The sequence below is a fragment of the Benincasa hispida genome, chromosome 4 (genome assembly GCF_027475165.1).
Source record: "Benincasa hispida cultivar pf3 chromosome 4, pf3_genome.v1.1, whole genome shotgun sequence".
Classification (NCBI taxonomy): Eukaryota; Viridiplantae; Streptophyta; class Magnoliopsida; order Cucurbitales; family Cucurbitaceae; genus Benincasa; species Benincasa hispida.
The window spans coordinates 3472357-3486868 of NC_143481.1; the positions used below are offsets into that span (position 1 = coordinate 3472357).

A 14512-nucleotide genomic window follows, 5' to 3' on the forward strand; every position below is an offset into this window, starting at 1 on the left:
TCTTTGCTAAATTTTACAGGGCTATCTAGGTTAGTTGGTAATGTTAGAAAAAGTTCCATATTTATTGCAGGTGCGGAGTCTGGGGAGGCGGAGGTACTAGCTGCGTTTATGGGTTTCTCTCTTGGTTTGTTGCCTGTTAGGTACCTGGGTTTATCTTTATTGGCGGGTCGGTTGAGGGCTGGAAATTGTGCACCTTTGATTTAGAGGATTATAACTCGTATTAGAAGCTGGACAGCTCAGTCCCTCTCCTTTGCTGGGAGGTTGCAGCTTGTTAGGTCTATTTTACAATCATTTAAGGTGTTTTGGTGTAGCATCTTCGTGTTGCTTGCATGTGTAACTCATGAGGTCGATCGTCTGTTACGTACTTATTTATGGAAAGGTAGTGCGGTGAGTCGGGGTGGAGCATGGATGGCGTGGGATGGGATGTGCTTGCCGTTGAGCGAGGTGGGGTTGGGTGTGAAACATGTGGCCTCTTGGAACTAGACTGCTATTATGAAGCTGCTCTGGCTTTTCTTAATTAAATCGGGTTCATTATGGGTGGCGTGGGTGAAGGCTTATGTTTTGCGTAGACGGTCTTTGCTAAATTTTACAGGGCTATCTAGGTTAGTTGGTAATGTTAGAAAAAGTTCCATATTTATTGCAGGTGCGGAGTCTGGGGAGGCGGAGGTACTAGCTGCGTTTATGGGTTTCTCTCTTGGTTTGTTGCCTGTTAGGTACCTGGGTTTATCTTTATTGGCGGGTCGGTTGAGGGCTGGAAATTGTGCACCTTTGATTTAGAGGATTATAACTCGTATTAGAAGCTGGACAGCTCAGTCCCTCTCCTTTGCTGGGAGGTTGCAGCTTGTTAGGTCTATTTTACAATCATTTAAGGTGTTTTGGTGTAGCATCTTCGTGTTGCTTGCATGTGTAACTCATGAGGTCGATCGTCTGTTACGTACTTATTTATGGAAAGGTAGTGCGGTGAGTCGGGGTGGAGCATGGATGGCGTGGGATGGGATGTGCTTGCCGTTGAGCGAGGTGGGGTTGGGTGTGAAACATGTGGCCTCTTGGAACTAGACTGCTATTATGAAGCTGCTCTGGCTTTTCTTAATTAAATCGGGTTCATTATGGGTGGCGTGGGTGAAGGCTTATGTTTTGCGTAGACGGTCTTTGTGGGCTGTTTGGAGTGAGGTTGGGAGGTCTTGGTGCTTGAGGGCAATCTTACGAAGTAGAGATAAATTCAAGCATTTGGTTCGTTTGATGGATGGCGATGGTCGGTCTTGTTTTGTTTGGTGGGATCCTTGGCTTCCGGGGGGTGCGATTTTGGATTCATATGGGTCTACAGTGGTTTATGATGCAGGGAGTAGTTTGGAGATGCGGTTGTCGGAATTTATGGATGGTGAGGGAGGTTAGAGGTAGCCTACAGTGTCTTGGAAGCTTCTTGAGATCTGAGGTCTTATTCAGATAGTGGGGCCTAGGATGGGAGGGGAAGATTATTGGGTTTGGGTGCCGGATGCGAGTGGTCGGTTTTCTATCGCTAGTGCGTGGGAGAGTTTTCGTCCTCATCATCCTATGGTGTCTTGGGCTGGTATTTTATGGGCGGGGGGTGGTATTCTACGTCACTTCTTCTGTGCGTGGTTAGCTGTGAGGAACAGGTTGGGTACGCGGGATTGGTTGAGGAGTTAGGATGTGTTGTTAGAGGGGGGATGACTTTGTGTGAGGGAGGTGTGGAGTCGCGAGATCATTTATTTTTTGAGTGTGGATTTGGGAGAGAGGTGCGGTCTTGTAACGATCAGACCCCCTAGGACTTAGGTTAGGCCGTTACTAAAATAAATGCATGCATAAAATTTAAAACGACACTCAGTTACGTTGAAATAAATGCTAAATAAACAAGGGAAGTTCAAAGGACATTTATTAAATGCAATTGTTAAAACAATAATAGGGTACCCATGATTTGTAAAGACTATTAAAAATATAAGAAACACAATCCTTCATAATAAGTTTCAAACAGTAAAACTGAACATTAAGGAAAAATATAAGGACTCTAAATTTCATGATGTGGAAGTGTAAAAACTAGTCCCAGTGACACGATCACGAATTCCGCTGCACCATCATCGGTACATCTTTACCTTTACTTGAAATATCAACATAAGAAAGAATGAGTATGAAATACTCAGTAAGTAACCCCACCACTGGGGTCAGGCTAGGCATCTATGTCCTCTAGATGCCCATCTATGGCACATAAACACATGAAACAGGTAAGGGACTAAGTCCTATCCTACTGTCGTTAAGTATGCCCACTATTTCTAGTGAATCCCGTAGGAAACACAAATGGGTGAATCCCGAAGGAGGCACAAACTGGTGAATCCCGAAGGAAACACAAAACTGGTGAATCCTGAAGGAAACACAAAACTGGTGAATCCCGAAGGAAACATAAACTGGTGAATCCCGAAGGAAACACAAAACTGGTGAATCCCGAAGGAAACATAAAACTGGTGAATCCCGAAGGAAATACAAAACTGGTGAGCATCTAACTAATCAGTGAGGACATTCACACAGAATCAACGTTCAAAAATCAACACCATACGAATCTATAACATTCATGTAATCCTCGAAACCATGGCTCTACCACATACACATAATCTTCAACAACATATTTTACAACACTCATGTATACCTTAACATCATAGTTCCACAACATCAGCAGATCATATATCAACATATGGAAACACATACCACCTCATACTAACGATCAAGTGCCTAGGTGTATATTTAAACAAAACAGAACTCGTGCCAGAACATACTTGATTCAGGTCATATTATCAGTTAACATGCTAACATATACCATACACTCATCACGCTAGCATACAAATAAAACCTGGCCTGTGGGCAGTTCCAGTGGTAAGATTACTTACCTTAATTGAAATTCCACAGATAAACTCAGACAACCAAACGATGACCGCGGTTTGAAGAAACGACCCTAACATACGAATACAACCATTAAGTTTCAGTCTAAAAATAATTGCAACATCTCAGATTCAAAAGCACAAAATCCAATAGCTTACCTAAGGAACTCGATTAACAACCACTCCAAAATCTCCTTCCAACAGATTTTAACTCCCAATGGACGACAACTTGGAACCTTAAAGATACACAGGTTAAGTCAAACTTAATTCAGATAAAGGTAAAGATGTACCAGCGATGGCGCAGCGGAATTCGTGATCGTGTCACTGAGACTAGTTTTTACGCTTCCGCATCATAAAATTTAGAGTCCTTATATTTTTCCTTAATGTTTAGTTTTACTGTTTGAAACTTATTATGAAGGATTGTGTTTCTTATATTTTTAATAGTCTTTACAAATTATGGGTACCCTATTATTGTTTTAACAATTGCATTTAATAAATGTCTTTTGAACTTCCCTTGTTTATTTAGCATTTATTTCAACGTAACTGAGTATCGTTTTAAATTCTATGCATGTATTTATTTTAGTAATGACCTAACCTAAGTCCTAGAGGGTCGGGTTGTTACAGTTGGTATCAGAGCGTGCCCACAAACCAACAATAAGGACTATATCTTTTACCAAAACTCTTGTCGAACGATCTCGAATCCGCTGGACAGCCACTCTAACTGTTTCCTCGATTCAAATCTAAGGCAAAAAATAATTTGAATAAGTTAACTTTCATTCCAAACTTAATAGGGCCCAAACTTTCCCCCCAAAACTACACCAAAGGACTTACCTAAAACTGCCAGATCCGGCGAAACCTAAAGATGACGGCGATGGCGAACGGCGAACAGAGGGCGACTGGGCTCGGACCTGGCCGAAAACGACACGCTGGGCGGTGGTCAAGCAGCAGCGGCAGTGGTTCACAGCAGCGGTTGGAGAGCTAGGCGACTGGCGGCAGCGGGGGCTGTCTAGTGGTGCGACCAACGGCGCGCAGATCCTACGGCTCATGCAGTGAAGGGATGGAGTGAGGGAGGCGCGACGATTGGATGTGCGGCAAGGAAGAAAAAAACGGAGAGATGGCGTGAAGGAGGTCCTTTTTATTATTATTTTTTTAAAATAATAATAATAATAAAGGAAAATAGTATAATTATAATTAAATCGTTTCTTTATTCTACTTTATATTATTTAATTCCTTTCCTTTTTCCAAATATAATTAATTCTTGCCATAACTTTTCAAATTGAATAATTTTGAATAATTTCCATGGCAACACTTAAATCCTCACACTTATACTTTAAATTCAAAATTCCAAACATGCCCTTAACCTAAGGACAATTACTGAAAAAGAAAAATTACATTATTAATAAATAAAGAAAAGATGCGGGATGTTATAGGTCTAGTGTGTTTCGTCAGTTGGGCTCGTCGCATCGGGTGGCGGGTTGGGATGTGGAGTTGAGTTGGTTGTGCTTCCATATACTACATCTGGCAGGAGCATAACCCGCGATTGCATGGAAGTAGACCGAGGTCGGTGTCTGCTCTAGTTCACCTTATGGTCTCTACGGTTCGTGCTCATGCTTCTTCTTGGGGGTTGATCTTCTTGGTCTTATATAGTGTGTTTACGAATGTTTTTTCTTTTTGAACTTTCTGTTGTTCTTTGTTTTGCTGTTGTCCCTTGTTAGTGGGGTTTTGGTTTCTTTTTTCTGGCTTTCTCTCTGGTGGTCACGAGTTTGCATTTTTGTGTTGGTTTTATTTAGGTCTTATCTTATAGGCTTTGTTTTGGGTTTTGTTACCCTGTTTTTGCTTGTGCTTTGATGCTTTGATGCTTTGATGCCTTGATCCCGAGTTGTGGGATCCTTCTTATTGTTGTATAATAATATCACCTATTCTAAAAATTAAAAAAAAATTACACGATCGAATCTTAAAGAAAATTTATGTTAGATTATCGCTAATTAAACTCATTTGATGAATAGACTGATTGAAAAAAAAATAAAAAGGTATCTTGAGGAGTAAAAGTAAAATCAATCTAAGAAGAAGATGAAAACAATTGATTTTTTTTTTTAAAGGATTTTTTTAGAACAATTGATTGAAATGATAAATTTAATTTTCTTTTCTTAAAAAATCTTTCTCCTATTCAGAGACAACGATTAAGTAAAATTTAGGCCAACTTAATTTTATGTTACTTTTTCTTTTTCTTTTTCTTTTATAATAACAAAATATAAAAATAATCCATCTTTTTTTAAATGCATGATAAATTTTAATTGGATGTTGTCTGGCATAATAGATAAACACGTTTTGTTTTTTTTTCATAGCTAAAATTTATTTGTAGTTGGTAGGCTGTTTTTTTAAAGATGAAAATATCCATTACATTAATGATAAAAAGTTTAAAATATTCAGAATTAAATTAGATAACCTTTCTACATTGGCAATATTTATTTATTTAACCCAAATGTTTGTAAAAATTGTTTAGAAACATTATATTAAAAAAAAAATCTTTTGACCTCAATGAGATGTGGGGGTGCCCATGAATTATGATATATATCCAATCAATAACTTAGCTATATTTGTGTTAATAATAGTAATATTAATTAAAAAACAGTGTAAAAAAAGGTTAGATACCATTTTCATCCTCTATTTTAAGTCTGGTTCTATTTTAATTTATGTATTTTTAAATATTCAAAATTAATGATGTACTTTTAATAACTCTTAATCTTTAGTCTAATTATAAATTTGGTAATTATGATTTGGAAAAAGTTAAAATTTAGTTCTACGATTTTGTAGTTAGTATTTTTCTTTGTAGTTTGACAAATCTTCATAAATAATCCCTATAATATAAACTATTTATGAGAATTTTATCAAACTATATAAACTATTTATGAAGTTTTATTATATTAGATGGATTAACTTCTAATTTTTAAAATAATAGGGACTGAACTATAAACTCTGCCCAAATTGTAGGACCAAATTTGCAATTTAAACTAAATCATTTTTTTTTCCTAAAAACATTTTTCTTACAATTATACTAGCGGAGGAATTGAACCACTCACTACGACAATCGCTAAAAATAACATGAAATGAATAAGAGTTTGTTTGAATTGATTATAGAAATGTACTTTTTTAAAAAACAATGTTTTTATTAAAAAAATTTTGATTAAAAAACTATTTAAAATAAACTTTGTTTCAAAAGTTATCCTGAATTTTTGTTAGATACTTCAATTTTTTTTTTCAAAATAATTTATTTTTAAAATTAAACACTTGTATATCATAAGATCAAGATGATTGTAAGTAACGAGATTAAATTTAAATTTTATTATAAACAATTTAAAACCACTCCAAACAAAACCAACAAATTATGCTCTGTTTGGTAACCATTTCAATTTTTTTTTTTTTTTTTTTTTTTGATAATTAAGTCCATTTTCTCTTCATTTGTTAGGATGATTTTGTATTTTCTTTAAATATAATGGTTAGATTTTTAGTCAAATTTCAATAATAAAAGCAAATTTTTAAGGGCTTCTTTTTTTAGTTTTCAAAATTTGGCTTGGTTTATAAACAATTAGTAAAAAGGACATGACAAATGGAGAATTTGGAGGTGGATATAGTACATAGAGATGTACATGAATTAGCTTGGGTTAGACCAACTCGAAATTTGGGGTTGGTTGGGTTGATAACCTAGATGATCCGAACAGGCTCTCATCCAACCCAACCCATAGATTCCAGTTGGGTTGGGTTGTCGGGTTTTTTTTTTTTTTTACATTTTTTATTAACTTAAAATGCTTAATTTATGTATAACACATCCTAATAACTAAAGTTTCATAAAAATCAAAAGTTAAATATCAAAATCCAAAATATCTATTACAACATCATAAAACTATATATGAGTTATAGTATTTATAATAATAATAATAATAATAATAATAAATATTTGGGTTGGGTCCATGAATTTTAAAAGGTGTAACCCGAATCTAACATGATCCGAAAGACATAAAATATTCAACCTAAAATTAAAAATAATCCAATCAAATTCTTATAATTTGGATTGGATAGTCTAAATTATTCAGATCATTGAATATTTAAACACCATTAATAGTATCTATAGGTTTGATTTTTAGAAAACAAAAAAACTTAAAAATCAAATGGTAAACAAATTTGCCTTAGATATTCAAATTCCATCGAATAAAAAGTAAATATGTTTTTTTTTTTAATTAAAAAAGAAAAAAAGATAGAAAAAGTAAAAGATAAATCTAAAGATAATTAGGATAGGACTTAAGAAGTCCAAACTCTTTCTTCTAGGCACACACGTTCTTTTTCCTTATAAATAATAATAATAAATAATACAAAAAGAATATTTTTTTTATAATTATGTGGAGGTAGAGTAATCAAACCTTTGACTTCGAGAATGATAATAATTTTGTTAAAAATTAACTTCAAATAACTATCATTAAGATTATTGAAAATACGGAGATTAGATTAGGGTATTTTTAAATATATAAAAAAATTAAAATATTTACATTTTATAATAAAAAAAAAAAAAATTTCAAAAGTACAAACCACTTTTCAAATTTTTTTCTATAAAATGTAAATATTTTTTAAAATTTTCTATTTATAAGAATTTCTCTTAAATTTAAGATTTATTACAGTAATTTTAAAATTACTCATAAACATAGAAATTAAATTAGCAAATTAATCTTTCAAATTGAATCGGGTAAAAGTAAATGTATTTTATTAATTAAAAGAAAAGATAAAAAGTTTTTGTTTTTGTTTTTGTTTATAGATAGAGGATAAAATGTAGAAGAGAAATAAAAAGAAAGTGTTTATGAAATTCCAAACATAATTAGGACTTGGGGGGAGGAAGTCCAAACCCTTTCTTCTCGGCACACATTTTTTTTTTCTTTTCCTCTAAATAATAAAAAAAAATAAAAGAAAGGAAAGAAAAATACCAAAAATAGGGTCGAGCTGACGAGGTGAAGCAGAAAACACAAAACGAATAAAAAGGCTTAAACCCTAGAAGAGCATCCTGAATGTCCATCTAATGGACACGTGTCAGAAACCCACATCCTTCTCCAAAATCTTTTCCTATTTGGTTTTGGAAAAACTAAGAAGAAGAGTGCAACTCCCACTCTTCTCTTCTTCTTCTTCCTCTTCCTCTGTTGTTCTATAAATCCCCCAATTCCTTCTCTTCCACTCTCCCATGCAATTTCTCTTCCTCTGAATTTTCACAATAATCCTCTCTATCAATCAATCTAACCAAACCCATTCGTTTCTCTCAATGGCTTCCACTTCTTCTACATTCGATTCCGACGACTTCACCCCTCAAGAACACTTCGTCGCTCAAACCCTCCTCCAATTTCCTCTTCTCATTCAACAATCCGACTTTTCTCTTGGCTTATTCCGTTCCTGGGCTCTCCGACGCAAGAGATCCGCCGTCGATTCCCCCCCGGACTCCGCCTCCCTCATCCCCCAACCGCCGCCTCCTCCTCCATCGTCGTCCAAGAACGTCAAGGAGTCAAGCCCTACTACCCCGCTTTCACTCGACTCCTTGCCCTTGTCGCGTAGTGAATCTGATGAGAATAATACCAACGTCAAGGTCCCCAAGAAGAAAGCATCTCTCGATAAGGTCTCTCACTAATTATAATGCCTTCTTTCTTCTTCCTTTAACTTTCCCCCAATTTTTTGTTTCATCGGATTTCTTTAATTTCTTTTAAGCCCTAATTTTAGCCATTTTGTGTTCTCTGGTTCTGATTCTCTGTTCTTTCTTGTTGATTTTTTTGGATCTTGGAATCAGAAATCTCAGAATTTGGAAGCCATTGATAAATTGACCCACCAGAATCAAGCTCTTGAAGGGGTGAGTTCTTTTGTTCTTTTAGTTAATTTTTGTTTACTTTTGATGCCGACTCGCAAGAATTTTATTTTCCTCTTAATCATAACAACAGGAGGTTGAAGCTATGAAGCAACATTATAATCATCTGAAAGCTATCAATTCGGAATTGAAGGCCAAGAAGCAAGAGGTTCTTATTTTCTTCTTACTTTATTTCCCCCTTTTATCGTGTGCTCTGTTGAATAATATTTATATGTTCTTTCTTGAACAGATGATTGTGGGTGGTTCCAATTACCAATCAGAAATTCCAGAAATTGGGACCTCAACTTTGGTTGCCATGGAAATAGCTAAGTTAACTATGGAATCCTCAGCCTCAAATCTGGAGATTGATCTTCATCAATGTGAACCGTCGATCAAGAATCAGACGGCTTCGATGGAAGAACAGAGCAATTTCGAAATTCCAAATGGGGGAATTCCTTTATATGATCATTCAATGGGGCCAATGGGGATTCCTGATTTGAACTTCTCATTTGATGAACTTTCTGAGAGGTATTACTCAAAATACATGGCTGCTAAAGCAAGACAGAAGAGGATGCAGATCTGTAAGAACAAGAACAATAACAACAACAATGGAGCTTCCAATTTGCATTCCTAGTTCATCAACAAATCTCCACATTCTTCCTTTTTTTTTTTTTTTTTTTTAACCTTTGGATTCAATTCATCAATTTGATGGGGAGGCCTCTTTCGAGTCTGGAATTGGGATTGTTTTTCATTTTTCTTTCCTTTTTTTTTTTTTTTTTTTTTTTTTAAAGGTAGATAGATAAAGGTTTTGTTTTTCCTCTCTTTAGCGTATAAATAATAAAAATAATATTTTTTTTAGTTATTTGAAAGATGTTATTTTGTTGTTGAGAATGGTGACAATAATATATGGAATTTCCTATATCAGTTTTTTTTTTAAAAAAACTGCTGGTTGCTAAAAAGAAATAATAATAATAATAAATAAAAACAATTCTGTTATTACTGAATTTTTGGGTTCTACTAATTATGGTAATTTTAGCGATTGCATTGGTGCAGCAGCAAAATTGAGTAAACTTTTAATAGAAATAGTATTTGGCTTTTCTTTTTTTGGAATTTATTTTATTTAGGCATGGTAATATTTTTTGTTCGTATCTGGAGAACTTTTTTAGTGAATAATTAGTGATTATCATCTAGTTAAGGATTTTGTTTAATTTGTTAAGAAGAAAGTAATTGATATTTATTTAACTGCATAAGATTTTTATTTTAAGCTTAATACTGAAATTTTACAATTAGGACTTGACCGGAAGATTGTTGACTTCATTTGTAATGGATAAAGTTATGTATACCTGAAATTGATTTAATTGTATAGTTTAGCATCCCAATAAAAAATAAAATGTGACACTTGATCCATATGTTGAATAAACTAGCTAACTGTTGGCCTTAAATATGACAATTATATAGTTTTGCCCTTTAATCTAAAAAAATTTCGAACTTTTAAAAAAAGTGTATTTTAAAATTAAAATAAGGACCAAATATACACTCTTTTAAATGGTAAACTTATAGTCAAATAATTATATAATGTCTAATTTAGTTAATTTGTGTTAGAAAGACGATTCTCAAAAGTATGTATTTTGCCCTATTTTAAATGATAAACTTATAACTACATGATGATATTAACGTCTAATTTAGTTGATTTGTGTTAGAAGGAGGGTTCAAGCTTTTCTAACCTACTTTTTTTTTTGGAAAAGAAATTATAACAATTTTCATTGAAAACCTAGCATTAAGGGCGTTACGACCATATACAAGAGGAATGGAGAAAAACTTATGATTGGTGTGGAGGGAAAAGATCCGTTTATGATATAATGAAAGAAAGAGTCGTCTCATTTCCTTACTTCTTCGTTCTTTCAAATTCATTCACTTCAAGGTTGGTTTTCTTATTGCTTGACTTGCTTCGAGTAGTGATAGTGACGATTCAGTGAAGTCAAGTCTATTAAGGGCTCCTTGATGACCACGAACCTTCAAAAAGTGAATGAAAATTTATGGAACACCTCTAATAGAGGGACAAGTAGTCAATTATAAAAGAACTTATTGTCAACCTCTTTTAGATATTAATCTATCTGATTCAAAGGAGAAGAACTTACACCAGTATCTCAATTTCAATTCAAACATGGGTTTGATTCACATCCATATTTTGAGAAATATTTATCATCTGAATGAGGAAAAAACGAAATCTTTGTCTAAAGAAATGCCTTGAGAAAGTGTAGATGTATAAAACCTTTCAATGAGATAGTGCTTTTTCAACTCTCTCAAAATGGAATTTATTCTAAACATATATGTCATGGTTTCTTACTTCGACTGAGCATATGCTAGAATTAGAATCACGCATAATGAAGCGCTTGTCTTATCTAAAACATACAAAAACCCTGCTACAAATTGTTTTGTCTCTGATTGGTCCTTCTCAAGAATATATATAAATGTAATAGTATTTGCATTATTATAGTTAAATTAATTTGAAAATATATTATTGTTTGTCATGCTTTCACTAAATTTAGGTTAAATTACAAATAGTTCTAAAATTTTCATGTTTATATCTAATAAGATCGACTTAAAAAATTTCAAGTGGGTACTTCAACTTTTTTTTTTTTTTTGTTTTTCTAAAGGTCCATACCAGTTTATTTATTTATTTATTTTTTTGAAGTAACAAATTTATTAGGCATTAAATTGGGTTGTGTCTTTTTGTTCTAAACAGTTTATGGAATTTAAAATTTTAAAGAAATCAAATAGCTATTCAACACAAGATTTAAAGTCGATAATTTGTTTGTCTAAGAAAAAGTCGATAATTTGCTAAATATAAATTTGAAAGTGTAGATACTTAAACCTTTTTTTTCTTATTTACTTTTTTAATATTTGTAAAAATGAGCCACAAAATTACGACGCATAAATAATGGTAAGAAATATGATTATATATTTTGTTTTCTCTTTGTTGAAATGTATTTTTCGGAGAGAAGCATTTGATTGGAATATATCTGCCATATTAAATTTGTATTAGTTTATATTCTTCATGCATTTATAATATTTAAAGTCTTAATCATTTATATTGTTGTTGCCTGTTGCATTGAATGATGAATAATGGATAATAATGTGCTCTATTTACGACAAATTTTCCAATATTAAGTGCAAGTACAAATTTTATAAAGATTTTTTTTTTTTTTTTTTTTTTTTTTTTTTTTTGGAAAAACAAGGTCGAATGCAGGGATCTTGTATTGACTAATTGTTGAACTTAATAAAATAGATGTATATATAAGTTTTATCAAATTAATGCGTTGAATTGTGTGTTTATACCGCTATAATAAGAAATTAATTACAACACATATGAAGAGCATACGATGAAGAAGGTAGGAATTCAGTTAATAATAGGGGTTGAGAAGGTTCACTAATATCCACATAAGTAATGCATAAGTAGTTCATGTCCTTACCTTATAAAATGATAATCTCATCACCCAGTGTTTTAAGCCACATATATCCTATCTCTAGGATGCATGTTTTAATTAATATGGACAAAGATTAACTTTATTTCTAAAGCTATTCCTTTTTTTTATTTAATGAGTCCCACAACCACTTACTTTCTCAAATAGTTAGCTATTTATACTTAAACCGATTGCTTAGATGGATTTAAGCAATAGTTTAAATATGCATTAAACAAGATGAATTTCAACTTTATACATAACTCATGAGAACGTTAGTTCATTCTTCCTAACCCATTAAGAATTTAGTTGCTCGTAGTAGAAGGAGATGAAAGCACGAATGGATAAAAGGCAGAAATCACGATTTATATCACAATATAGTGTTTTTCAATCTCTCAAATAAAAATTCAAGTGAAACAAAATAAAAGTGTAAGGATAGAAGATGTCAAGCCGTGATACTCAATTTCTTGCTCCATCTGGCTCTAATGGTCGACTGCTCGTTTGACTTGGTGGTGAAAATGGGTGAAGCCCCTCCTAATCAGGGATGAAGGTTGAGTTCTCACTCAAAATTCTCCAAGGATCATTTCGAGAGGTTGAAGAAGATGGGTAAAAATTTTGGCAAAGCTTCGGTCAATTTCTAAACATAAAATCCACAGTTTTGTGTTGAAATCGTTGCTATTATTCATAGGCATCAAAAGGAATGTTCTTTGCTTCTTTCTAATGATATTTGACACATTTGCATTTAATTTCATGCCCTGCTGCGCCAACTACATCACATCACAAATTCATTGGCTCTACCGTGACTATCTAAAACCGACTACCAACTTGTATTTTGATTTGACTGCCACCATCATGCGCGTGTCATTTTCCTATCTTCATGATTCTTCTGACACATGTTTCTTTGTGCATTCAAGTTGAGGTTGATTTGAGCTTCTTTATGCATCCAATGACTGTAGCTTTAACTTTGCAAATTTTCAGCTTATTTTCACTAAAATCCTATATAAAAAAATGTTAGATTGATAATTTTCAGGAGTTTATGTTTTGTAAATACTTGAATGCATCACTTCACCTTTTTACATGATTTCATCTTAAAGTTGATGCATTTTTTTTACTACATTCCCCTAATTATTCTAAACAAAGAGCTACAATAACTTTTATTTCTACAAATTATCAAATGTTATGGATGGATTCTAGAACTAAGGGCGAAAGAGTCAAGGGAGTGCAAGAGAATATCAAGGGAATAGGCCAGGGGAAATTGGGACTGATCGGTCTTGGCCAAGCCTCTAAGATTGGCCCAATAGCCCAAAGCTCAACATGGTTAGACCTTAAGGGATGAAACCCTAGTGTGTCTAGGAAAAATGTTGGGTCGGTCGGCCTTGGCCTAAGTAATGCTCGTACACATGTTGTCCGATGTGAAACCCTAACAAAATAGGGAAAGAGAAATAGTGGAAAAAGTGGATCTAATAATATCTAATAAAAACTTATTAGGATTAGGAAAGATCTATGTAATCCTTATCAGAAGGAGGAAAGATAAACGCTATACCCTTGTGGCTTCATATGAGGTAACTAAAACTTTTAACTTTTTTCTCTATTCTATAATTATTTTACTGACTTAAGCATCAGATCCCTTTTTCTTTATTTTGCAGGTCCTCTCTTCTCAAGAACACTACTATAAAATCTACATTACTTGACACTTATAATTTTTAATTACTTGACGTTTATTTGGAAAAAAAAGTCAAGTAATGACCTTTTAGAAAAAAAAATCAAGTAAAAGGGTTAAAAAAGTAGAGATTGACAGAATGTTTCAGATATTTTCACGCGAACCATTACTATGAGGACTTACTTGACACGTTTTTTTGTATCAAATATAAGAAGCTCTTACTTGACACGTTTTTTGTGTCAATTAAAATATATATATAAAAAATAATCGACTTATTATTTTAAAGAAGTAAAAGAGTTAAACACCTTATATTTAGTCGATCGACCTTCAACCTCTTATGTACGGCCACTACGTCCGTTCGACCTTCCCTCCCTTTATTGAAAAAAAAAAAGTAAAAAGTGAGAATAGAAGAAACCCTATCCTCAAATCCCTTTATTTTCTTTTTATTTTTCTCTCCATTTTTACTTTATTTTTGTTATGAGGAAGATTTGTAGAAAATAACAAGTTATTTAGATGGGCTTTGTTAGAAAATTGGTGGAATTAAAGACCCAGAAGCAAATTTGTAAATATGGGTTGATGGCATTTTTGTAATTAATCTCATCTTCTTCTTATTACGGCACCTATCGTGTACCACCTA

General features: G+C 33.2%; 1 protein-coding gene across 1 annotated transcript; it reads left to right on the forward strand.

Annotated features, from left to right (window-relative positions):
• The first annotated feature begins 7886 nt into the window (after positions 1-7886).
• On the forward strand, positions 7887-9616 carry LOC120076447 (uncharacterized). Its single transcript, XM_090313022.1, has 4 exons — positions 7887-8532; positions 8701-8760; positions 8849-8923; positions 9005-9616. The coding sequence occupies exons 1-4, from the start codon at positions 8185-8187 to the stop codon at positions 9386-9388; spliced, it is 867 nt and encodes a 288-aa protein (XP_090169148.1). The 5' UTR covers positions 7887-8184; the 3' UTR covers positions 9389-9616.
• The last annotated feature ends 4896 nt before the right edge of the window (positions 9617-14512 follow it).

Excerpts from the sequence above, each read along its gene's own strand:
- LOC120076447 (XM_090313022.1), top strand. The coding sequence starts at position 8,185 with ATGGCTTCCACTTCTTCTACATTCGATTCCGACGACTTCACCCCTCAA. Across the intron at positions 8,533-8,700 it reads AGAAAGCATCTCTCGATAAG|AAATCTCAGAATTTGGAAGC; the intron begins GTCTCTCACTAA and ends TCTTGGAATCAG. Across the intron at positions 8,924-9,004 it reads TGAAGGCCAAGAAGCAAGAG|ATGATTGTGGGTGGTTCCAA; the intron begins GTTCTTATTTTC and ends TTTCTTGAACAG.